The sequence below is a fragment of the Melozone crissalis genome, unplaced genomic scaffold (assembly GCF_028551555.1).
Source record: "Melozone crissalis strain CALT ecotype California unplaced genomic scaffold, PUWL_Pcris_2 ptg000026l_1, whole genome shotgun sequence".
In the NCBI taxonomy this organism is placed as follows: Eukaryota; Metazoa; Chordata; class Aves; order Passeriformes; family Passerellidae; genus Melozone; species Melozone crissalis.
In genome coordinates, this window is record NW_026535804.1 from 4213818 (window position 1) to 4239273 (window position 25456).

Here is a 25456-nt window from a genome sequence, read left to right on the forward strand (position 1 = left end):
TGGATAGAAAAGAATGAGCACATGAGTATCCCAAATATGCACACAACTGTGCAGCTATGAAGACTGGGAATAAGAACACTGAATTAAGTAGTTGGGGATGTTTTATCATAAAATGAAGCATTAATAAAAAAGTAATATTTATTTTGTGGCACATAACTGCACCATTATGAAACACATATTTAAATATTTTCTTTTAAAAAGACATTTAGCCAAAATCTCCATGGGAAATTCCACCTCATTGTGCTTCTCAGATGAAGACAACCTTCCTAACCAAAAAATATGACTACAGAATCATTACTAAATTTTATGTAATCTCTGCAGGAAGGCTTTCAACACAGCACTGCAAGACTGCTTTAAACCTGCTTGTACCTGACTATTCAGCAATGCAGCTTGTACCTGTTTTGGGAGGATTGCACAGTAATGCTGCCAATGTTTTCAAGTCTGCCTCAAAGCCAGCATGACCCAAGGGCAGGTATGATGCATATGGGTGTAGCTAAAGATTAAATGACAAAAGCAAGCAAATGGTGTTTCTTCAAACACAAACAGCCCAGGAACAGGCCAAGCAGGAAGCAACAGAGTCCTGCACATTTAAACCCCATCAGGAAGTTTGCTGAATAAATTGATAAATAATTTTAAGCAGAACTGAATTAACAGTGAAGACAGAGGAGCAGATTCCATCAGAATAAAAAGAGACACCACCTCTGTTTTCCCTTTTGTCCAGAAGAGTCAACTCCAGAAGTTGTCAGACCTGATCTGATTTGATAACATATGCATGAATACTCAGAAATCTGCCAGCACAGAGCAAAGGCTAAGCAGCAGTGCCTTGTTAACTAGGCTTGGGTATAATGTTCTTTAAGTTATTTTTAAAAATCCTGTAAAGAGTCGTTTTAACTCTTGTAAGGTAACCAGATTACAAGTATATTTCAGCTATATTTCACTTTCAGTCAGCCCTATGCATTTCAGTTACTCTCTGTCTTTTTGAATGACCACTGGACAGGGCAGAGTGCTTCAGCAGGTCATTAATTCATGTCCTAGGAGATTCCTCACTTCTCTGTTTGAAAAGATGCACCAAGGAGTACAATTGTCACTGCTATGGCACTGTTTCCTGGCAGCACAGTGGGCAGGGATGGCACAGTTGTGAACTGATGGGATTGGCTCAGTGATATCCTGCCCTTCTCTCACAGTATTCAGAGCAGGTTCTGTATGTGGATTTTAGAGATCAGGTCTGTTGTGGGTGTTGTCTGAGCTGCACCTGAATTTTCCCTCTAGTAAGTGCTCACAATAATAACTCAGCACAGCCATATTGCAGGGCAGGAATTCCAACCCAGAGCCCTTATGGGGACAGCAATCTCAGAGGAACAGCAAACCATGTGCAAAGTTTCTGTCCTTGGACCAGAGCTGTATTTTTATATGGTTATTGCCATTTGTGAACGGCTATTTTTTCCCTATTGCAATGCAAGAGATCTCCAAAAAAAGCTGGCTCTGACTATTTTAATAGAGGGTGGGTGAATTATTTTAGGTGCAGATTTTCTTTCCACTGCTTTTAGACAGCAACTATTGTACTAAGAGAAGTGAAAGAGACAGCTGTGATTGCACTGAGAGGGCTCTTTCTGAAACCCTGGGGGGTGTGGCAGAAAAGCATTCCTCCCATTTTCTTGATTTTAAGGCTGACTGGCAAAGAGGAGCCCTGCTGCCTTGTGTTTAACGTTTTTACAAAGCCTTCCCAAAGGTTTGGTTTTGCTGCTTTCAAGATAAAAAACTTCCAGCACTGGTTTTGTTGGTTTAAGCAAGTGTTCATCAGGCAGTTGAATCAGGTGGATTAGGTAACAGAGCCTGAGACTTTTCCTTCCCCCTGCTCAGGTTTCAGTCTCTGATGGTGCACAGCACTCAGCCTCACACACCTGACATTTCCTTTGTCTACTCCCATTCCAAAACTGATGGTTGCAACAATGACAGGGATCTTCTCCTCCATCCATTCATTCTGGACAGAAGTCCTGTCAGCTGCCTTGAGCCCTGGGAAGGAAAATAGAAGAAAGTAAACAACACCACAAAAAACCAGACCAAAACAAACAAACAAACCCCAACCCCCCAAAAGAAAAGAAAACCAACAAAGAAACCTGTCAAACAAAACAAACTCCCCCCAAAAAAGAAGGAAAGAAACAAGAGGATTTTCCTTCTCATCCATTGCCCCATTGCAGGCAAACTCCCTCACTGAAACTGTCTGATGCACACACTCCTCTCTTCCCAGTGTTTGAACTGGCCTGGGACCAAGCAGAAGTCAGCAGCAGCTGGTTTTATTCCTGAGAAAAACATCTAGCTCCCCACCCAGGATAAAAGCAGTTGTTCTATCCAGGCCATGAAAGATCCAACAAAACCAACAGTTCTGGAGACAAGGGTACGCCATTGTGGTGAGGGCCTGCCCTTACCTCACAGACCTGATGTGTGAGCATCACACAGAGTGCAGAGCATGCCTAGAAAGCTGTTTCCTAGGTAGCCCCAACCCAGGTGGCAGAGTTCAGTTCTCCCAGCTAGTGAGAGATGCAGACTGCAGTACCTGCATGGTAGGCCTTGGCCTTCAGCCCTCTGTAGCTCAGCTCAATGGCCAGCTGGTCACACACATCCCTCATCCTGCAGTACACGATGCCACAGCCAGAGTACACCTGGGAGCCAGGAGAGAAAGGCCAGGACACTGCCTGAAGTCAAACAACAGAGCTGCAAGTACAGCCCCTCATCCTCTCCCAGTAGATACAAGGCAAGAAGCATCTCACAAACACACCCAGCTGCAGAGGTTATAGCTGAGCTGCAGAGTTATTTTGAGAATTAGTGTTAGAGCAGGCAATTCAACACTTCAAATCCTTCTGCTCACCCTCACAACACTAAAAATGCAGAACACAAACATAAAATGGTCACAGAAGATGTGACAAACCAAGTGGAAATGCTTGTTCTCTATTCCTAATCAATTTTCTTTTAGACTAACTCCCTTCTTAGGATACCTCTGACAGGACCACAGCCTTCACACTCTGCCTGTTTTGGGGGAACTAAAAAACATATGTGTGCACTTTCAGAGGACTTAGAAAATACACACAAGCACTCTCCTTCCTGGGACCTCCTCAATTCCTGCCACAAACCTGTCAGGGCCTCACCAACCCCTGAAAGGCCAGGGAACATCAGGGTAGATCTTGTCCAGTTTAGTTTTCTTCCCTAAAGGAAAAACCTACCCCAGCAGCTCCCTTCACTTCCAGCGCCTTCAGACAGAAATCCCTCAAGTCGGCGTAGGGATCAGCGAGGAGCTCTTTGAACTGCACATCATAGAACAAGTTAGATCTGAAACAAGGAGTCTTGAAGGTGGAAAGTGGCTGCTTGAGCTTGAGAGCTGCCACCACGTCCTCCTGGACCTGCTTGGTGGCAGTGGCAGTCAGGGCCACGCAGGGGGTGCGGGGGACGCGGCTGCGCAGGGAGCCCAGGCGCAGATAGTCGGGGCGGAAATCATGTCCCCACTGGGACACACAGTGAGCCTCATCTATCACCAGGTAGGACAGCAGGTTTCTGGCCACCAGGGAGTTCAGTGTTGGCTGGAAGGAAGAGGCAGCTGCCATCTCTGGGGTGATGTACAGGAGCTTTACTTGAGGCTTCTCGCTTGCCAAGTCGGCCAGGATGGTTTTCTTCTCCTGGGCAGACAGCTTGGAGTTCAGAGAGCAGGCCTTGATCTTCAGAGCCAGCAGATGATCCACTTGATCCTAGAGTAAATACAAAATAGAAATTAAAATCAAATGGGAATAAAGAAAGTCATCAGCACCAAGAAAGATTAGTAGGGAGAGCCAGGTGAGGCCCCAGCTTCCACCTCCAGGACCAAATCCCAGGACCTACAGCCCTGTGAGTTACAACTTCCATTCTAGATGCCTTTTCCTTCACCTGTGAGCTCCATCCAGCTCTTACATTCAGATGCCTTTTCCTTCACCTGTGAGCTCCATCCAGCTCTTACATTCAGCTGCATTTTTGTGCATCCATTCACTTTAAGACAGTTTTTTTGCTGCTAGGGAACACCGGCAGGGATCTGTGCAGAACAAGTCATCACAGGCTCAGTGACCTGAACACATCTCAGCATTTACACTCCAGAGCTGTCACAGATGGAAAATGAACACTCCCACCCTGCAAGAACAGGGAGCAGCTCACTCCTAAATAACTGCAGGATGTCCTAACACAACTGAGACAGGACAAAGTGCAAGGACCATGCAAATCACCACTGCAGCAGAACCAGAAGCATGGGTGAGAATTGTGTCATGAAATCCAAGAAGAAAACATTGCATCACATCCAGATGAACACTGGCCATACAAATTCACTTCCCTGTCCCCTGCTCACTTGCACTTGACTAGCACCTGACATTTCAGGATATGAAGAGTCCTGAAAAGCAGGTGTCTCATTATTTTACTCAATACCTGGCTTCAATAATTGATTTAATGTCTGTTTCTGTTTTCTGTTCACTGTCACCCCTCAGCCTTCCCTATAATGAAGTGCACAGGCTGAACTCTTGAAGTTTGGCTACACTGAAATACATCATGATCATTTCAGGCACAGCAGCCCCTTCTCAGGGCTGGATGAGAAGACTCTGGGGGTTTACTCCAGCTCTATCCTCTAAGACTCCAAGAGCTCATCTCAACCTATTTATAACTCTTTATCAATGATATCTTAACCTCCATTTCATTGATATTGGCCATGCTGGAGTTTCATCAGTAATCCTCACACTTGGAACAAATTCACTGTTTATAGTATCATCCTGAGAAGTACCACCAAGCCTGCTATCATTTTTCATGTGTATTACAGACTGTAAAGGAGTTAAATAATTCCACAAATAGCAAATCCCAAACCAGCAGCCTGCAGCAGCAGATGTCACACAGTGCTAATGGTCTGCACAAGTCTGAGCAATGCTACAGCTGTTCTTACAGGAAATTGTTTCTCCCAACAGGTGATGAAACAGTAGAAAAGGCAAAACAGAGGAAAAAAAGTCTCACAGATGAAAATGCTCATGGAGCAGCTCTACTAAATCAGCTTCTTCCCATCACAGATTGACTGCAACAAAAAGACATTTTGATGCAGAATGAATTGTGCCTTCAAAGGCAACTTCATCACTCCTGGAGTTATTAGTTTATAGGTAAAGTAGCAGGTTTTTTTCTGGTTAAAGATCTATCTTTTGGTGCATTTGAGTTACTCTGCTTTGCTGCTAATGTCTGGAGAAAATGGAGAAAGGTTCAGTTGTAAAAACCACCAGGTTATTATTAAAGAAAAAACCATCCTTATAGAGAAATGCAAAGTGTCATACCAGAGATACCCTGCTGTCCTCACCTATGCCAGGGCAAGGAAAGCACACTGAGACACCAGGAGAATCCAGAGGCAGGTGAGCAGCACAAAGACAAGAGGGCAGCTGCTGTGCCTCCAGAGGCTCCCCTTCCCTGGCTGCTATTCCCCAGCTAGCAGAGACAGTTACCTGGATCAGTGCAATCAGAGGTGAAATGACAATGGTGATGCCCACTGCCAGAACTGCAGGAAGCTGGTAGCACAAGGATTTCCCTGCCCCTGTGGGCATGCACACAAAGACATCCTTCTCTCCTGCAAAAACAACAGAAGAAAGCTCAAGGCCTCTGAGTGGTGTTGAGTTCCTGGGGCTCAGGCAGGAACAGCACCTGTGTGCATGTACCAGGTGGCACAGCAACAAAACCCTTCAGTGTAGGTTCTAAAAGCACAGCAACACTTTGCATGCCAGCAGTGGTTTCCTTCAAAGAACCTCAGATTGCTTTGTAAACATCTAGAGGCAGCTGTACAAAAGTACCAGAAGATACACAGAAACCAAGATAAGGAGAAGTTAAGTTATTCATGCTGAATCTCCTCCAGAAAAGGAGATCTCTTCCTGCTTTCACTCATTTTACAGCCCTCCACTTACCACATTACCAGCCCCACGACAGAACTTCACCACATCCTCTTAAAGCTTTTCCCAGAAAGGCCCCTCACATGAAACAGGAGCTGGAAATCTCCACACTGATCACATCCTGCAGTGAGTGACTGCTCCTGCACTAACCAGGATCCAGCTCGAGCCAGGAAGGTGCAGAGACACCAGGTTAACAGGCAGAGACACCTTGCCCACAGAATCCCACTTCTGACAGGTCTGTTGTCAACAGTGAGTGGTGACAGATGGAACTGACCTGGGCACTGCTCTGATTCACACTGAGAGAGCTGCTGGGGGAGCTGGCAGCTTGTTTGTGTGAGCTGCCTGTCCACCCCCAGCTGGCTGTTGGACCATGTGTCAACACCAGCACAAAAATGTTTCTGATAACAGCCCCATGAGTCTGAGGATCTCAGCTATGCCAAGAAATCAAGTCCTCTGCTGGCATTGTCTTTAACACAAGGACAGTTTTACTCTGAAAATGTCTGAATGTTTGATGCCACCTGACCACAAACACACTGGCAGGTGTGAGGAGACAACTAGAAGAGACACCAACAGTGCTGCACTTTCCATTTCCCATTTCCATGGCTGATACAATGACGGTGTCACAAAGCAAATGAAAGGAAAAGAAGCAGGAAAAGAAGCAGGAAAAGAAGCAGAGCTCGTGTGCAGCACGTGCTCCAGGGCCACCAAAGCCACCTCAGAGCAGAGGAGGGCGGGGAGGGCAGGGCACTCAGGGTGGGATCTGCTCACAGCAGCACCACAGCACCTCCTGCAGCGTCCCCCACACGGATGCAGACGGACAGACGGACAGCCCGCCGTGCTCCACGCGTCTCCCGTGCCCAGCCTCACCTCTCGCCACAGCCATGGTCGCGCTTTCCTGCAGGGAAGTCTTGAAGGACTCGAAGCCGAAGACTTTCTGCAGTGTTTTCCGGACCCTGCCCTCCAGGCCCGGCGGAGCCTTCCCGCTCATCCTGAGGAGGCCACAGGACCCTGAGCTCGACCCGGCCGCTGCCACCCTCCCCTGCCCCGGCCTCCCCCAGGGCTCCCCTGCCCCACTTCCCCTTTGGGCGGCTCTCTCAGGGATGCTTATCCAGACCCCTCACTGCAGAGGGCCGCGCTGTGTTTGCTGTGGCTCAGCCCCGTCCCCGTAGGGCACAGCCCAGGGGCTCAGAGCGGGGAGGGGATCAGTGCCCGCCAAACCCGGCATGGAGGGGCTGTGGGGGCAGGCGGCTCCTCCTCACCCATCTCCCTTCCTCCCCTGTGTCCCTGCATCCCCTCCATGTCCCCGTCCCACCTCCGCCCAGTCCCGGCCCCCACTCTCCGCCCTCGCTCCGCACCCGGCAGGTGCTGTCGCGGCGCCACAAAATGACGTCAAACGCTTCCCTTAAAGGGCCAGCCCGCGCATTTTTCATCCCCTCTCCTCCCCCGAGACGCTCCGCTCCGCCCGGCTGAGGGTTTTGCCCTCCGGCCGTGATTTCTCCGAGCAGCTTCTGCTCCGGCCGTGCGGGCGGGACGGCCCCGGTGCTGCGGGAGCCGCTGAGGGCGGAAGGAGGGCAGCGTTGCCATGGTGACAGCGCCGTGTACGTCATCCCCGCGCGCCGGAAGTGCGCCGCGGCCGGGGCGGAAGATGGCGGCGGCGAAGCGCAGCGTTCTCTCCTCGCTGGCCGTTTACGCCGAGGACTCGGACCCGGAGTCGGACAGCGAGGCCGGCACGGCGGGGAGCGATGGGGGAGCGCCCACGGGTGAGGGTGGGCGGGGGGCCGGGACAGGCGGCGGGCTGCGGTGCCGGGGCTCCCCCGCGCGGCCTGGCGCTTTCCCCGGTGTGAGGGGAAGGCCCCGCACGCTGCCACCTCCCCTTCCCTCAGCGTTTTCCTTTTATCTTCCTCCTTAGGAGAGAAAGGAGGCCTGGTGTCAGTTGGGTACGGAGAAGATGACTTTACCCGGCTGGAGGGGGACGAGGAAGGGTACGAGGAGGAGGACGATGAGAACAGCAGGCAGTCAGTAAGTACCTCCCTGCTCCGGAGCTTCTCTTGACCCCTTACACAGGCTGTAGAGACTTCTCTCTTTCAAATAAAAACTCCAAATAGCGACCCGTGATGGAACCCGAATATCTGAGTCCTGGTGTGGGTTTCAGCACTTCCCACCTCGTCCTTTCACTTTGTTTTCAAGTACAAAGCATTTGCCCTGAGCCCATCAGCAGCTTGGCACAGCTCGTGTTGCTCGTTAGTGTGTTGGTGTCCTTGGACTCTTTTATGGGAAAAAGGCTGTTACAGCCACTCCAAATAAAAGCTGTTCTTTAAACATAGTTCACTTAGAAGAACCTTGTAAGAGGAGCACACTTTCAGCTGGTGGATTTAAAAGAACAAACTTCTGTGCTGTGTTAAATTATTCTTTTGTGTGCAGCTCCATGCACTCCCTGCATCAAGGCACCTTGATGTAACAGTGTCCTGTCTACATGTGGGTGGCTTTTGTCTGTCACAGGTGCATGGCACGTGTCTGATATCACCTGGATTCTGAGATAACAGCAGTGTGGGGGGACAGGCATGGAGCTCACAGTGTGTGAGAGCAGCTGCATCACACAGAGGGATGTGTAGTTCTGCCTGGGTCTGGGGGAGTGAAACAATAAGTTTGGAGGGGGAAAGGGAAGGCTCTTATCTACTTTCTTTATTGTCAGTGTTTTATCTTCTCCCTGTTCCAATGTTCCAATTCTTTCCTCTGTGACATAGCCAAAAACCTAGGACTACTCCTGTAACTTTTCCTCACTGGGATCTGCTCTGTGTGTGTTGGATCAGTCTCTTAGGAGACACTTTTTTCTGCCATTTGTCTGCCCAAGCAGCAGCCAAAGAGTTCCTCAGTCTCTTGTTCCTGTTTTAGGTTCTGTTCTGTTGCCTGGTGTCTCCCTAGGCAAAGCAGTGAACCTTTTTACTGCTTCAGTGATTTTTCTTTTATATCCACCACTTCTGGACTCTGCTTCAGTGAGGTCTGGGCAGTCCAAAGGAAGCCCTGAGTGTGATCCAAGTGCTTGCCAGGGCCAGCTGTGTTTAGTTAGGGTTGTAAAGGGCTGGTAGATGGAGTGGCTTTATGGCATGCACAGCTTCTGGTGCAGGTTGCAGCTGCTGTTCAGGAAAGGACAGTCAGTCAATCCCTGCTGTCAGCCACTGGATCTTGCTTGGGTCTGTGGTTACAGTGCAGGTTGCACAAGTTACTTCCTTTTTTTTTTTTTTATTAAATATTCTCTGAGCAGATTTGAAGACTTCCTTGCCATTGCTTGTGCTGGCAGCTCATGGGGGGGAGATGAGTTGTTTTTAGAAAGCAGAGTGAGGTGCACTCAGGCTGTCCTGTGCAGCTCAGTGGGTGTTTTATCTGCTTTAACAGTGACTGAAAAGCCTCTGGTTTTATTCCAAGCCACTTCTCAGCAATGCTGCTTTGTTTGTTCATGTCCTTACTCCCTGCTAGGTCAGAGCTTTTTGGGAGCTGTTTCAGTTCCTGTCTGCAGCATGGATAATTCAACCCATTATTGCTTTGATGGAAATCACTTTTATCTGTATAATAAAGACTGTAGAAGGGAGAGCAATCTCATTTGTGTAAACACCAAGTTAGTTGGTTCTTTGCTAGTTACAAACTCACTGTAACTAACCTCTGACAGTCTGGACTGAATTATTGTCATGTGTACATCTTGCAGAAAGGGAAGGTGGAGTGAAGGAGTTTGTGTCTCAAATCTGTAAGAGAGGCATCTTAATTCACTCAGTTAAAACTTCCTGCCATTATTTTGTGCTCAGCCTTGTCAGAACTGGCTCCTGTGCCAGTGCTTTGAGGTGGGCAGTTCCTTGTAAACTCTTCCTTTCAGTTGCATCTCTCATTTCACTTTTGTTGCCTTTTTTGAAGCTGAAACACCAATTTCTTGGTTTTAGGCCAACATTGAAATTTGTGGGAAAGTTTGGAAGAAAAACCATTTTGCTGAGTGGTGTGAGCATGAAAAACACTTCCTGCTCCTCAAACTTGTTTTGAACCCAGAGTATGTGTTTATGCCTAGAAACAGGGGTGCTGGGAGGGTCCCCAGTGAGGGGACAGCAGCTTTACTGTGTCCAGCTCCCAGTGGGGACCAACCTGGAGCTTCCTGCTCTCCTGGTGTGGATTTTCACACAGTGCTTTGTTCAGGGCAGAAGTTCCCCCAGCTCTTTGGTTTATTTCTAGTTCATAAAAGAGTTGTTTAAAAAATGGAGACTTCACCTGGAATTTGTCAGTGTTCCCTTGTGTGGAGGTTCACAGCATCTGCAAGCAAGGCACAAGAGCTCTGCACCAGCCAGGAGGTTGTGTCTGCTGGATCCCTGGATCCCTGGAACTTGCTGCTAGGCCAGACCCTCTCTCTCCTGCATGTTTGGTTTGCTGGCAGGCCAGCTGTGTGTCCTGTGTGTGTTGCTGATGCTTGGGACTATCCCAGGTCTTGCAAATGCTGCTTTTTCTGTGGGTACTGCTGAACAGAGGCTCTTCAATCACCACCTGCTAAATGGAGGGGACAGAATTATCAAAGGACAAATGCTTTTGTTCTCTAGTTCTGCTGCTTCTTGTTGTCTAATTCTGAGCATTCCAGAGCTGCATGATTTTTGTAGGCACAACTGCTGCTGAGTGATGCTTTTGCCTACAAAAACCCCCCAAAACCAAACAAACACTCCTTCCCCTGATTGTAGGACTTGTTTTCTGGTTATGAGTGGGTGGGGCAAAGCTACCCTCCATGGAGAAGGGTCTTGGACTGCTGCTGGGCTGCTGAATGCCCTTTGCTGTAAGTTCAGTTACTTGCCAGGCCTGCTCTTTAAGCTTAATCCTGTAAATTCTTGTCTTGTAGGAAGATGACGATTCAGAGACTGAAAAACCTGAGGCTGGTGACCTAAAGGTATTTGAAAGTGTGGTCTGGTGGTGGTGGGGAAGCTCAGTACAAGAGGAGTAAGTTTTAACAGCATGGCTTGGTGTTCTTTTGTGATCTGTAGTTAGTTCCACACCTTTTGTAGCTTTAACCTGTGTTTCTGACTTTCCAAAGGCAGATATCACAGGCTGAGTCACAGTGGAGTTTGGCCTTCATGAATTTGCTCATGTTGTGCATTAGATCTGAAGGTTGCTGACAGCATCTCACCTGTTTTGCAGTGATGTGGGAGGTGCAGCATCCAGTACAGAACTCTGTATGACCAGTGTTAGTTGGAATAATTTCTTCATTTAGAACTTAATGAGTGAATTATCCTGTGCTCTTACAGGCCATGGAAGGTGTCAAAAATCAATTCAGTTGTCTCCAGCTCTGTCCATCTGTTTTGTAGTTTTGTAAAGGTCATAGATAAATTTAAAAAGTGAAATAAGATCCCCAGATAATAGCTATTATCATAAATAGTTGAAATCATCTTTATTTTGGGATTTCACCCTGTTTCTGTTTAACAGTGTTTAACAGCACACAGGACATGGATCAGGGTAAAAGCTGGAGGACAAAAGGCCAAATCCAATTGGAACTATAGACAACTGTGTTTAAATTTTTTATGTTAGTTCAGTAGAAGCATTCCTGTTCATCAGGGATGCTGAGGGATGAACAAGTGCAAGGGCATTTATTTTATCCAGCAGCTTCCCCAAGGATGCAGGCAGTCCCTAAACTCTGCTACAAAAACCAGAGGACTGTGCTGCAAAGCAAAATTCTGTAGAGAATTTGATTTTCCACAGGGCTTTGATAGGCTAAGATGAAGGCAAATGGATGTGTTTAGCTATTCTGTTTGAATTAGTTTTATAGCAGCACCTTCTTCCAGGTCCCACAATATTCTTATGACTTTACAGTGATACACAGCTGGAAATCTTGGCAGCTGTTCTGCAGCTGGTAAAGTCTCAGTGTGTGAAATGGCTCCCAGGCACTTGGAAATGGAATGTGTTTTCTCCTTTCCTTGTTGCAAGAAAGAAATTTTTATTTGAAAGAAAGCAAAAGGCAATCTCTTTTCCTTTGTCTACTTCTACCTTTTTGCCCAGGTAAACATGCTAGAAAGATTTTTCTGTAAAAACTGCTGGATTCAAATATGTGCTAGAAAGTAATACTTGATAATCATCAGCTCTTTATTATGTTTAACTTTTGTTGATCCAGCATACCTGCAAAGTAATTCTCCTGTGTTATGGTGTGTAGGTGTGTACTAATACTTAGAGGCTTTTGACTTGGGATTTCCTTAGAAGATTAATTTGGTGTAAATCAAGTTTTTGAAGTTGTGTAGTGGGGCCCTCTTGCAAGTGTGTGCATTTCTGTCTGCTCTAAATGGGCTGTGGGACTTCAGGGCAGTGGAGAATAGGTCTGGCAGAGAGAAAGAACAGAATTAGACTGTAGTTGTTCTTATCTGAGTAACCATACATGACAGGAATCTCACCACTGAATTGTGTGGGTGCTGCTTTAATATGTCACTGACATTTCATGTTGGCTTTTTGAAAAGCCTCTTGCTTTCAGTGGGGTTTGTGTGCTGCTGTCCAGGTGCATTTTGTGCTTCTGAAGAAGAGCCTCATGTGGCCACAGAGCAGCATTTCAGCTTCAGTGAGGAAGCAAAGAAATAATGAATGTATTCAAAATAAACAGCTTTTTGTATCTTGGTAGACTGCAATAGTAACTCTGCAAGAACTGAAAATGTGAATGAAAGGAAATAAATAAAATAATGGTAAAATGTAATTCCTGCCATCCCATTGTGGCGTGAAAGGTGAGGATTTGGGAAGAGTAGGAGGGAGGCAAAGCTGAACTGAGTCTGAAACTCAGCAATTTCAGACTTCCATCTCATCCTTAATAGATATCTTCAAACACAGCTGGAAAGGGAATTGTGTCCTTTGGCCTTTTGATGTTTTTTGAATATTGAGTGATAGCTGCAGGGCCAGCTGGCACTGGGTGAGCTGTGGGGGCAGCCCAGTGCCCTGCTGGGTGTGCCTGTGGGGCCCTGGTGCAGCTGCACCAGCCAGGAAATTCACTTGGGGTGGGGAGGGATGGAAATTATTGTACTTGGAGCAGTTGCAAATGTTTCCTTTCCTCTTTTTCCACCAAGGGGCAGTGTTCTCCTCCATGGAGCTGTAATGTCTGTGACAGCTAACAAGTGTTGCTGTTACTGTAAATCCAAAGTGCAGCCAAAAGGGAGCCCTTTGATTCTAACTTGCTTACACTTTTGGGTAATTTAATTTTGTTTTGAACCTGCAGAGTGCTGAGTAGTTGTGCCTGCTCAGTTTCATGGAGACATCAGAGACCTGCAAACATGTTTAAATAGATTCCCCATGCTCTTTATATATGGCTAGGGCTTTTCCAAGGTCTGAATCTGACCACAGGCAGGAAGTAAATAACTTAAAATGTATGAATGAGAAAAAGAAAATGCAATTAAATTCATCAGTCAATTATAGTTATTTCAAGTCCTGAAGATGGATGGATGGATGGATGGATGGATGGATAGATAGATAGATAGATAGATAGTTGGTTTGTTTTTTTTTTTGGCTGGTGTTTTGCCTCTTTGTGCATATTGTGAATGAACTACCTAGAGCTTATACCTTGAATAATGGAGCCAGGTTCTGTGGCTCCATTGTGTTCCCTTGTTGCTGGTGCATCCTGTGGCTTGGCCTCATTGTGCACTTGGATAGTGCCAGAACCAAAACCTCCAGAAGGGTCAGTTGGTGTCAGTTGTGGGTGGAATCAGAGGAGACAGAAAGTGGGGAATGAAGTAAAAATTCTTTGGTCAATTGTTGATGGGGATGGAATTTGGAGCCTGCCTCAAATAGCCCTGTTGGGAAGATATTTATTTTACATTTGTCTGAGGCTTTTCTCTCAATTCCAGGGACTCTGCCCTCATTGTTTTGATGAAGGGGCACCTCTCTGCCTGTTCAGCCCTAGTTCCTCACTGGAGGGGAAGCCAATACAAAATTCTGGTGGCACTGCAGCTTTCCTTTTTAGCCAAGGAGCAAGTCACAATAAGCTAAGTTCTACCATTGTGATGTCAAACTCCTGCTTGGTGAGATAGAGAAGTTTTATGCACCTGTTTGCAGGAAAAGGTGTGCCAGGAGGAGGAGAATATTTAAGCCTCATCAGTCACCTGGAAGCATTCTTCCAGAGCAGACTCTTGGCCCATGGAATTCATGTTACTGAGCATCTGTGTGTTATTCAGAAATACTGTGCTTGCAGCAAAAAGCAGAATCCTTTTCTTTAAAAGCAGATTTAGATATATAGATAGGATACAGGAGACAGTTGTATCCTGTAACTGCATTTTGAAATGCTTCAGGCACTCAAGGGAAACTGGAGATTCAGATCTGGGTAGAACTAACTGCTCTTCCAGAAATCAAAGCTGGATGGATGCTCAGGCTCTGGAACAGGACAGGTTTGAGTGGCCACAATCCCTTTTACCTGAGCAGTCACCAGCTGGAAACAAGCACAGGGGCCTCAAGTGCCTTAAAAGCACTTTAGAAACAAAACCTTCTGCTTTGAAGGGACAAGAAATAGGCAACAAAATCTGTTGTTAAACAGTGATGTTAAAACGGTGAAATCCACAGCCTGGATGAGTTCTTTGTGCCCTTTCCTCAGCTGCTGGAGCCCTGGGTACAAACTGAAGGAGGTTTGGACTTGGGGAAGGACAGGGTTAACAGGGTGCAGGTTGCTGGGGCTCTGGCCAGCAGCTGGCTCTGGTTACAGCCTTGATGCAGTAACAAGATACAAGCTTTCAGAGCTCACTAAATGGACCAGCCCTGCTGGAAAATGAAAAATGAACCTTAAAATAGTGACCTTGTGCTCCAAGCCTCACCTGAGGGGTTCTGGGCTTCGTACTGGGGAGCTGGATGAATAAAAGGTTGCAAATGTTGATCAAGGACAGAGCCCAGCCCTGCAGCTTGGCTCCTGGAGCTTTCCCAGAGGGAAATCATTAACTCTTGAGCCTTAATTGTTGTATCAGGACCAGCCAGTGCAGAAAGCTAAGAAATTTGCCACTCCCTTGGCAGGTGAATGCCTGCCACATGGTAGCAGTTTTTCACAACAGGTGGTTACTTTGATGTTTTCCTTTCCTGGTTTTGTTTTGAGGGTCCCCTCTGCATCCTCCAGGTGTTGTGTGGAGAGGCTGCCAAACTGGGATCTCTCAGATCAGATTTTCAGAGGAGTACTGTGCCTCTAAGCATGTCTAGGTACCTCCTCTTGGTAATCATCAGCTCTTTATTATGTTTAGCTTTTATTGATCCAGCATACCTGTAAAGTAATTCTCCTGTGTTATGGTGTGTAGGTGTGTGCTAATACTTAGAGGCTTTTTACTGCACTGGTTTTTTATCTTGCCTACCCATTGACCTGTTTGTTTAAATACCAAAATTATCTTGATTTAAAGTAAAAGTGGTAAGTGCTGAGAACCAGTAAATGGGTGTGTGTGTGTGTGTGTGCAGTAATGTAATCCCTGAAATTAACTCTTACTTTGATATGGCATATTAATTTTTCTGAATTCAGCATGCATTCATCAAGCCAGCTTCTCAAAAAATGCTTGAACCTACTCATTAACTTTAATCTCAGGTGTAATTATTTTGCTCCAAAGAAGGGGAAAAGTATGTTTGGGGAAAGTTCTGTCCTTAAGTTAACATCCTTGCATTATGCATGGCTGTGAGCATACCTCTGTAAACACTTTCAAAGCATGAACTGTGCAGTTCCCAGGGCTGGGGTCAAGGTTAGAACTCCTTTGGTTTGTTTCCTCACTCATTGCTTTGCCTGGAAGCACAGCCTGTAGGTGCCAGTGATAAGCACTGCAGTCTCAGATTCTTTTTCTGTGTTTCAGCTTCCTTTTAATATAATTGTGTAAAATGCTGTCTGTGCTTCCAACTCTGTGTGGCTTTCCCTTGTTTTAGGTTTATAGATGTTTTTTCAGAGCTCTAGAGAGAGAACCAGAGAGTTTAGAGGGCAGTAGAGGTAACTCAGCTGCACTGCCACAGTGAGTGCCCAGACATGAAACCAGCTGATCCCTGGTTCCCATTTTATCTGGGTGAACCTTGGTTATTGCCAGAGAATATCACAGGCACTCTAAGCTGTTCTGCATGCAGGAAGCAAAACAACATTTGGCATCTGGGATTATTTTGCCCCTTGCCACACGTACTCCTGTCTCCAGCTCTGTCTGAGAGGGAGACACATCACAGCCTTGTGGGGCTCTGAAGCTGGAGCACCTCCTGGAGGGCTCCTGGCTTCCCTCCAGCTCTGGAGCTGTTTGGAAGATGAGACATGTCCATGGACATGCTTGTTCCTTCCTCCCCGCCGGGCATACAAGTTGCAGCAGACTCTTCACTCCCTGCAGTGCTGAATACCAGGGATTATTGACACAGGTGTGGCTTGCCTTCCTCCAAAGAAGAGCCAGGCTTGTTCTGTTTGTCTTTAAACTTGAAGAAAAGTCCTTTCTGGAGCTGCTTCCCCTTGCATATTTCACCTGATAAAGGGCTGAGTTGTTCAAGTCCAGCTCTGTAGCTGCAATTATTTCTGGCTGCTGTCCTGGGTGTGCAGGTCTGTGCATGTCACAGTGAGGGGCTGAGCAGTCAGCACAGATGGAGCATTGCCTCAAATACCAGCACAGAGCTGAAAATAGCTCCTTCCAGCTGCCCTGATCTGGGTACAGAAGGAGCGAAATCTGGATAAACTCTGTGGGATCTATTCATGAAGGAGTGAATTTCTCACTGAGGATACTTGCTATTACACCTTGCCTCTACTCCAAACCATGAAGAATTTTCAGTGCTGTGTTCTAGGGGAGAAAGCTTGTGCAAGAAGTTCATTTTGTAAGCTCTCCTGAGCTTTCCCTTTGCTGCTGTGAGGCTTCAGAATTTTCACAGCCCACCTTCACCTTCTGCTTGATTCTGCACTGCAACAAGCTGTAAAAAATAAAATCACCCAAGTACCTTGACACCTTCAGCCTTGTCATGTCTTGCTGGTACTTGACCAGTGAGTTTCTATTTCATTGTAGTAAGCAGAACTCACTTGAAGGAATTTTTGGGCTGTGCAGAGCAGGAGCTGTTGTGCTCCTGGGGCAGCTTTGGGACCAGGCTCCACTGGGATGCAGATGTTATGAATTGTAGCTCCACATGGAAAGCAAAAGTTCTGGCACACAGCTCCTTAACTGGAAGTTATTCCTAACAAATAATCTTTGTCAAATACTCAGATAGCATATGTCAGGTGAATGGAGTCAAGTTTCAAAGAAGCTATTTAAAGGATTTGTGCTATGAATGCTTCCTTTCTGAAGCACTTTCTCACTGAAATGTTTTGCCAGGTCTTGGTTGGGATTTTTTTCAGTGGGTTGTTTTTTTTCTTTTTTCATTTCATTAAAGAATGTGTATTTTTAGATGTAATTTAGCTGGAAAAGTAAAAGGCAGTGTCAGCTATGCACATTTTGATAGGGAATGTCTCAGGAGCTGACTGTTTGATTTGTTCATCCTTCCCTTTCTCTCTGTGACTGTATCTCCAAACAGATTTGTAAAGCCTGTATATAAGTGTCACTGAAGGGTGGATGTATCAGGCTGTTTTCCTATGGAGGTTTATTTCTGAGCTGCTGGATTTCTCCTGGTATCTAGATCATGGTCCCTACAGGTTTTTAGTTAAATTTCTTATGCTGAACTGGGCACTTTGCCTGGAGCTGTGTAGCAGAGCTGGCAAACAGGATATGGCTGTAGGAAATGTGCTTGTTCCAAGCTTTCTCTTGGGATTCTCCTCTCTCACAATACAAGAAAAAAAAAAAAAAAGGGGGGGGGGAGGAGGAATAAAAGCATTGTACTCCTGTTGCCTGGCTCTCTCTTCCCCAGACTCTAAATGCACTTGACATTCACTCTGTTTGCTGCCTTCAGCCTGGCTGCACACCAACATCAGGCAGATCTGGGGACAAGAAGTGAAATCGTGTCATGCACTTTTAATATGAAATGAGACATTTCTGGTGTTCTGTTCCCACGAGCACTTCTGATCTTTGTAGAGGAAAAGCAAGAACATAATTGCTACCATGTTCCTTTAAAAAAAAGAAATGAAAGGGGAGAAAAAAAAGGCACAGGGCAGGGTTTGGGGTTGTCTTTCTCCTGCTGCCTGCATGATGTAGACATTCCACCTGCTTGCTCTGGCAAGGCCATCATCACTTGGCTTAGAAAACTCTTCTAATACTTTCTACTAGGTTATATTTTCTTTCCATCATACTCAGCCAAGTGAGGCTGTTTGTGTTTTGGGACTACAGGAGATATTCTGAATTGTAGAGAGGAGGGAAAATTACAAAAACTTACTGCTGGCACTTGCTCAGATTCAAGAAATCCACTGTAACAGCTGTTACAGCAGCAGATCGCCTGGCTACTGTACTGAAAAATACTCTGCAATATCTTCAAACTAATACACTGCTTGACAGTGATGTCACTGGTCTGTACACTTTGTGGCTGCCAGTTTAAATTTACATTAATGTGCAAACAATCATGTGAAGTAGTGGGGAGGGAGAAGAAATTCTGCAACATAAGAGCATTTACTGAAAAAAAAAATATTGAAGGGGAGGTATTGTCTGAACTAGTTGCTTTTAATATTTCCTGGAAGTCAGTGAGAGAATGAATGAAGCTGCAGGATTCATTTGGCTGAAAGTTTGGGGATGCAACTGAGCAGTGCCAAACCTGGCATCAACTTCGCCATTTCTTAAAATTTGCATTTTTGTTAAAGCCATCAAGGTCTGGTTTTGTGTTTTCTGCCTCCCTCTTGAACCATTTCTCCTGGTAGCTTGAAGTGCACCTGCAGTGACATGTGCACCTGCTTCTGCATCAGTTGCCTGAGTTTGTACCTTGTGGTGACAGTTAATGCCAGCAGTTATGTTGGATGTGAGCACTGAGCTGGATTTATGGGTCTGGCTTCAGCAAGGATTTAGTGAGCATTGTTTTAAATCAGTCCATTCTTTCCATTAAATAAAGCTGTTCTGGGCAAGCCTGTCCAAACTGGAATTCATCAGTCTCAGATTCATATTGTTTTGCTTCCTTCCTTTAATCTCTGTTCCGTGCTGTGAGGGTTGTGTTGGGTTGTTTTTATTTTCCTTGGAGCTTGAGCAGACACTGTTTTTTATGTAACTGGATGGAGACACTGTAGGACTGAAAAGATGTCACCCCAGTGAGGTGAAAGCTTCAGGCAGAATGCAGCACTTCCATTTTGTGTGTGCACACACCCTCCCTTCATCCTGCTCCTCTTTAACTGATGGTGATACACAAAACTGAGCCAGCACTTGGTGCTCATGAGCCAGGCTCTTGCAGGCACTCATCTTGTCCAGGGCTTGAAAAAAGCCATTTGTCTTGGGAAAGTGGAAAAAATGAAAAATCTTTTCCTATACTTAAACAGTATTAGTACCACCATAAATGCTGTCTGCTCTCAGTGAGCTGTTGTGCACAATTGTTCTGGGAAGCACAGAAGAAAAAGGTGGAGTTTGGGGTTTTTTAATACTTTGTCCATAGCAGCTTGTGCTCTTCAGTCTGCTCTTTATTAGTCTCCAGTTCAGGGGAAAGGAGTCTCCCTGCTGCCTGTTTTTGTGTTTTGTCTTGTTCCAGCTTGGCTCTGCAGCACTGTGGCATCCCTTGACTCCTTTCAGTGCTGCCTTTGGGCCCTTCAGCTGTTGCTCTTGTGAGATCAGGACTGCACAGTAGATGGCAGCCAGAAAATCAACTTGCCGAGTGCATGATAAAGCACAGTAGTGCTTTTTTTTTTTTTTTGCTTTTTTTTTTTTCTTCAAACTCAGTCAAGCAATAAGTGAATTTAGAGTTGCTTCTGTACAGATTTTCAGGGGTTTGGTTTGTGGTACAGGTGTCACTAGCAAAGTCTTAACCTTGTTTTTTGGAAAGGCCTCAGAATTCAAATGGAAATGAACTCTTTAAGTGATGTCTTTAGTTCTGAGATGCTTGAAATCTCTAAGAATTTCATATATTTACTCTGATGGGGAGTTTTGACATAAAATCCCTCCTGCAGGAACCACTCACCTGCTTGATTTTATGCTCCATGTGAGATACTGGTACATAACCCAGTGGGTATTGGTGATGTAATCAACAGAGATCACCTTTGCCTAAGTGGATTTAGGTAACTTCCCTATATAAAATTCAGTTACCTTCACATTTTCCATTGTTTAAATGCTTTGGAATTCCTTTAGAAATCTCTCATCCACACATAAATATTTCTTCTCTTTCATAACCAAAAGGTAGCAACTTTCCAGTATTTATTGTACCTTAGTTTTCCACTTGGTGATTCTCCATTTCATTCCACTTAATGTATTAGATAAGATCTGCAGATTTGTGGGTTTTATGCTGTCTTTCCTAATCAGTTCATTGTACTCATCGTGTGTCTCAAACTTAAATTAGCCTAAGGGAGTGTAGAACAGTTCTGGTGTGATTTCTGCATTGGAAGTTTTTAGAAGGTTCTGGATCTTCAGTGGATACTCAGTGGTTTGAACAAGACTTCTTAAAATTTCCATCTGCCATACTTAAGTTGTTGATGCTTGCCTCGTAGTTTTCAACAGCAAAACAGCAAACAGCAAATATGAACAAGCACTGGAGAAGTTGGTCATCCATTTGTATTTTGAAAGCATTTAAGAGGTTTGAAAGCAGCCCAAGTTAATGAAAAGCTGTGTTGATGTCTCCTGCTCAGGATGGAGCAGTGGGTGGAGGTATGAAGGAACTCATCACTAAGCAAAATTCCTGTCCCTGGGCAGTGAGGTGTGGCTGCAATCCAGGGCTGGACGTGTTTGCTGTTGCTTGGAGTAGCTCTGGGCTCTCTGATGTCTTGGCTGGGCCTGTGGGGACTGGACTTGGTGGGGTGGGAAAGTGTGAGCCAGGGCAAAACAGAGGACTGGCTTGATTTAGCCTCTCACAAATGGGGCAGACTCAAAAGATGCAAATTAAAGAAGAAAATTCTCATTAAAGCAAACTTACTGATGATTCTGGAAGTTCATAGAACATGCTATTTAACACAGCTGACATTTCAGAGATCTTTGTCTATGTCATGGTTTGATCAAACTAGGACAGTCTAATATTAAACGTGGCAGGAGGGGTTTGGTCATCAGACTCTCTCTCAGCACATGAGTTATTGTTTCCTGAGAGCTGTGTGCTTATGCTTGGTACTAACTCCTGGCATACAGGAGACTTGAAAATGAGCTTCTGGACAAGTCAGAAATGCAGCACAGCCCCTTGCAGGGCTGTTAGAGCCCAAATAAGAGGGCAGCCTTTTTGGGGCCATGTGTAATGCACCTGAATTTGGCTGTGCCACTGGGTTGCTTAAGTGCCTGCTTGGCAATCTTGCTGTTTTGGGGGATTATTTCTCTTGCAAGAAGTGGGCAGAAGGAGATGGGAAGCATAATGGAATAATAAATGGTATGAGGGTAAGAGGAAGGATCAGGAGGTGCTCAGGGACACAGCCTTGTCTCTTCCACTTCCTCCTCAGTTCCACTTAAAACCTACAAGAGATAAGAGTGCAGATTGGAGTTTAGTCAAGGTTAGAGCTAAAGCACATCCCTCCTTTCACCTCAACAAACATTTGCTTGTCTCAAACCAAGGTGAGAAATAATTTTAATTACCCATCTAGCAAGTTCCCCCCTGAAGGGGAAGGAGCAGCCTCCTGACAATGTATTTACTGCTGGTGAGTCACTGTATGGCCTGGACAGATGTTACACCTCTGTGAGCTTCTCCAGCCTCTGTGCTCATCTGGATTTGTCCTCACAGCCCATCAGTCACCACAGAGTTGCTCCCACTTCCCCAGTGGTGAGCTGAAGCTCAGTCTGTGAGCTCCCCATCCATGTAGGTTTGTGGAGAACACAGTCTGGATTCCCTGGGTTCCTGCCCAGTGCTCTCCCCAAAGAGAGCTACTGCTTTGGCATAATTTTTTTGCTTTGAAATGTCATGTTCCTGTTTAAATTTTTTCTCTGTGCTGCTGGGAGGAGAGCTGTTGGTGCACACACCAAAGGCATTGTCTCACAGGGTTGGAGCTGTGACACTCAGCCCATCTCAGAGGGGCCTGGGGCCAGCTGGCCAGGGAGAAGATGTGTGTTCCTCTGTGTACTTCTTTCTTTTTCTAAAATAGCTTTAGCCTTGTATTTTTGTGATCCAAGTGTACTAATGCAGAAATAGTGCTTTCTTCTTTTTTCTTTTTTTTTTTTTTTTTTTTTGTGTCTTCCATGAATGGCTATAAAAAATGCCCTGTAGCAGTTAGTGCCACACAAAGAATTTGTTTTTCTGCTTCCAGAGGGCTTTGGCTCCTCTGAAAATGGGTCATGTTCAGAGTGAGTTTGGCACAGGCTGTTCCCACATCTGGCTTGGTGACCTCACTGCTCTCTCCTCACCTGATGCACCTCTCACCTGGCTGGAAATGGAGAAAAGGAGAGGGTCAGGGAGCTGTTACCAAGGAGGCAGCATTCTGTCAGTGTCAGGTTCAATGAATGGCCTTAGTGTTTGCAGGCACTGAGGAATTTTGGACAACAGTCCAGTGAGTCACAAAAGGTCTTTGGGAGGGAGGCAGAGGGAGAGGGCAATGTTGGGATACAGCTGGTACTGTTTCAGAAACTTTATTTGTGCTGAGCTTGATATCACTTGTGACTCTCCTGGGATCTCCTAGAAGCACCAAAATATTTGGGTGTTGGTCTCAGTATGGTGAAACCATATTTAAGAATGTCTTATCCTACATAATGCCTCCTGCTGAGCACACTCTGCTGCAAACATCTGCAAATGAGATATCCTTAATTTCTTTGAGCAGACAAGGATTAGCTGTGTGGCCATCTCCAAACAGAGCACTGCAAGTGCAGGTTGCTCTTGAGTCCCTGGTTGGGCAGGTTGGCTGTGTCACTCCTGGAGAGCTGCCAGTGGGATCATCCTCCTGAAATGGGAGCACAGCATCTGCATCCCCAGCACTCCCTGGCAGTTGGGTTTGGTTTGGTTTGGTTTGGTTTGGAGAGGGTTTGTCAGCCAAAGCCTGCATGGCACAGGGGCACAGATGAATTTAGGCATAATTTTGGCATAATTTTTTTGCTTTGAAATGTCATGTTCCTGTTGAAATTTTTCCCTGTGCTGCTGGGAGGAGAGCTGTTGGTGTACACACCAAAGGCATTGTCTCACAGGGGTTGGAGCTGTGGCACTCAGCCCATCTCAGAGGGGTTTGGTTTGGTTTGGTTTGGAGAGGATTTGTCAGCCAAAGCCCTGCATGGCACAGGGGCACAGATGAATGTAGCATCACACATCTCTCCAGCCTGGGAGCCTGCAGAGCTCTGGGAGCCTCCCAGAGCCTGGGGAGGCTGATGAGGAGCTGATCCCTGAGCTCTGGGAGCACCTGGGCTGTGGCCACACTGCTCTGGGGATGCACCAGGCTGGTCCTGCTCAGCTGCACAGAGCTCTGGTTGGCATTCCCAGGACTAAAGGAGTCTCCTGTGGGCTGGATCCAGCCTGTGTTCACCTAACTGTGCTCTAAAACACTGCTTGGTGCCAGGGCCAGTCACCAGAAATGAAAAATCTATGCTTTGATCTGTTCTGAGGAAAGGCTTTGTGTACAGCAGTTTCTGTGGAATTCCAGAGGAGTTCAGTGTCCAAGACCCGATGAAACAAAGCCTTAATTCTTTCATTAAATTTAGCTTTGCAAAGAAATGGAGCATCCTGTTAGACTTTGACTTTCCACGGTCCAGACATTGTTCTCTTACCTAATAAATTGGATTTCATTCTTATTTTTTATTCTCTTGTCTCAGAAAAAAATTGTACATTTCTAAATGTACAATTTAGCATAGCTTTTTGGGTTGGACCCATAACTTGACTAAAATCTGGGTTTTCCTCCTTTTTTGCAGGAATTCTCAGAAGTGGAGAAAAGAGATCCTCAGGAGCTAGTTGGTAAGTTCACTCAAAAGTATTTATTCACAGGTTTTTATTCAAGCTAGACCTTGTAAGTCCCACTTGTAAAAAGCAGCTTCCCTCTGCCCTGGCAATGCTGTAATTTACTGCATGAATATTTTCAGTGAACTTTTCTTCTGGGAGAAAGGCTTCATACCTAAAAATATGAAAATAATTTCATGTTTAAAACATGTATGTAAAGGGCAGTGTTGGTGTTTTTCTAGATGAGCTTAAAACCAAGTGTAGCTTTGTCTAGACAGAGCCAGTGGAGCCAGGAGTGATGACTTTGTTCTGTGGTTTCCAAAACTCACTAAAAGTATCCCCATTTAAACGTGAGCCACTCACAGATTTATGCAGCTGCTGTGCTGCATAGTACTCTATGTTTTCTAATAGTTACTAAAACTTGATTTTTGTGACATCTCATTTAGTCATTGCACCATTATTAGATTTGGAAAGTCCAGGGTTGTCAGCTTGAAATACAATCCTCTGCACAGAAACTGCATTTTATATTGTATTTCTGACTGTCTTGCACTGATCCTCCTGCAGTTGTCTGGTATAACATAATAATATCATTAAAAACAAATGAGTTTGGAAGTTGCTTCATCTCTCAAATCCATTTGATATTTCAGTCATAAAATGAGGTAAATATAAATTAAGATGTTAAATACTTGGGTCAGGTGTGACTCCTACAGCAGCCATCACTGAAGCCTGGCATTTATAAGTCCTTTTGAGTTGGCCTGCTCAGACTTTGCAATGCTGTCTATTGGATTTTCTGCCTTTAAAGGGCAAAACTGCTTCAACCAGTCTCATCATTAAATGCAACAGAAATCTTTCTCCAATCTACTCATCCTCCTCAAAATGCACCCTGGAAGCATGGATGAGACAACAGGATTTGGGGTAAAAGCTACAGCACATTCTCTGGAAGCCAACTGCTCTTTTCCTGTGTTTTACATGTGGGTGAAGCTGTGCAGTTTGAAGCAATGTAGTGGGAAGTCCTTTCCCAATGAAGGTGTGAGGCTCAGGTTACAATTCTGTTTGTCCCCTTTTCCCACAGTGACTGCCCAGGCTGCATTTCTTTGTCTCACCATGGCCCAGACTTGCACATGGCTTCAAAAGCAGCACAGGGAGCACTTGGTATTGTCACAACTCATGGGTGAGCAGTGTTGGAGAGTCTGAGACCTGGACTGAGGTCTCTGCAATCTTATCTTTAATATCCTTTCCAAACAGCAGTGTGCAGGCTGGCTTTGTGCAGAGCCAGGTTATTAGAGGTCAGCATACTTGCCATGCTGGATTCTGTAGGTCTGTTCCATTAGACCATATCTTATCTAGTTGAAAAGGAACTGTTGCAAGAGACTTACAGTTGGAGTAATGTAAGAACCACTCCCTTTCTGAAAACTTGGACTTTCACAGTTAAAATTCTTTAATGGAAAAAGGTGCAAGATTTTATGACACAAAGTGAGTAACTGCTCCAGTGTGGACCCCTCAAGTTTTGTCTATCAGTCTGTGGAAATCAAGGTCCTCCTTGGATTGTTTTCCACAACTGCTTTTTGCATTAAAAGAGTGTGGGCCTGCCCTTCTCAGGAGATAACCCTACATTTTTCTGCATCACCTTTATTAAAGTCTGTGATTGTGCAGTTGCTTAAGTATTAAATCAGTGCAGGCTCCTGCCAAAAGCACTGTTTGTGTTTTACCTC

The 25456-nt window shown here is 45.6% G+C and overlaps 2 protein-coding genes across 5 annotated transcripts in view; one reads left to right on the forward strand and one right to left on the reverse strand.

The window, feature by feature from the left end:
* RECQL5 (RecQ like helicase 5) overlaps positions 1-7432 on the reverse strand; it is a 37928-nt gene extending 30496 nt beyond the window's left edge. For 2 of the 3 annotated variants that reach the window (XM_054278626.1, XM_054278623.1), the window contains exons 1-6: positions 7234-7432; positions 6789-6910; positions 5484-5605; positions 3219-3737; positions 2555-2660; positions 1902-2013 (exon numbers count right to left, since the gene is read on the reverse strand). In XM_054278626.1, the coding sequence (XP_054134601.1) occupies positions 1902-2013; positions 2555-2660; positions 3219-3737; positions 5484-5605; positions 6789-6909 (980 nt within the window). In that variant the 5' untranslated portion in view covers position 6910; positions 7234-7432. The remainder of the gene's footprint in view (positions 1-1901; positions 2014-2554; positions 2661-3218; positions 3738-5483; positions 5606-6788; positions 6911-7233) is intronic. The other variant, XM_054278625.1, reaches the window with a different exon arrangement.
* Positions 7433-7554: 122 nt separating this feature from the next.
* The window catches only part of SAP30BP (SAP30 binding protein), a 29282-nt gene continuing 11380 nt past the window's right edge, over positions 7555-25456 (forward strand). Inside the window, exons 1-4 of one of the 2 annotated variants that reach the window (XM_054278627.1) lie at positions 7555-7681; positions 7831-7940; positions 10783-10830; positions 23720-23762. In XM_054278627.1, coding sequence (XP_054134602.1) covers positions 7567-7681; positions 7831-7940; positions 10783-10830; positions 23720-23762 — 316 coding nt within the window. In that variant the 5' untranslated portion in view covers positions 7555-7566. The remainder of the gene's footprint in view (positions 7682-7830; positions 7941-10782; positions 10831-23719; positions 23763-25456) is intronic. The other variant, XM_054278628.1, reaches the window with a different exon arrangement.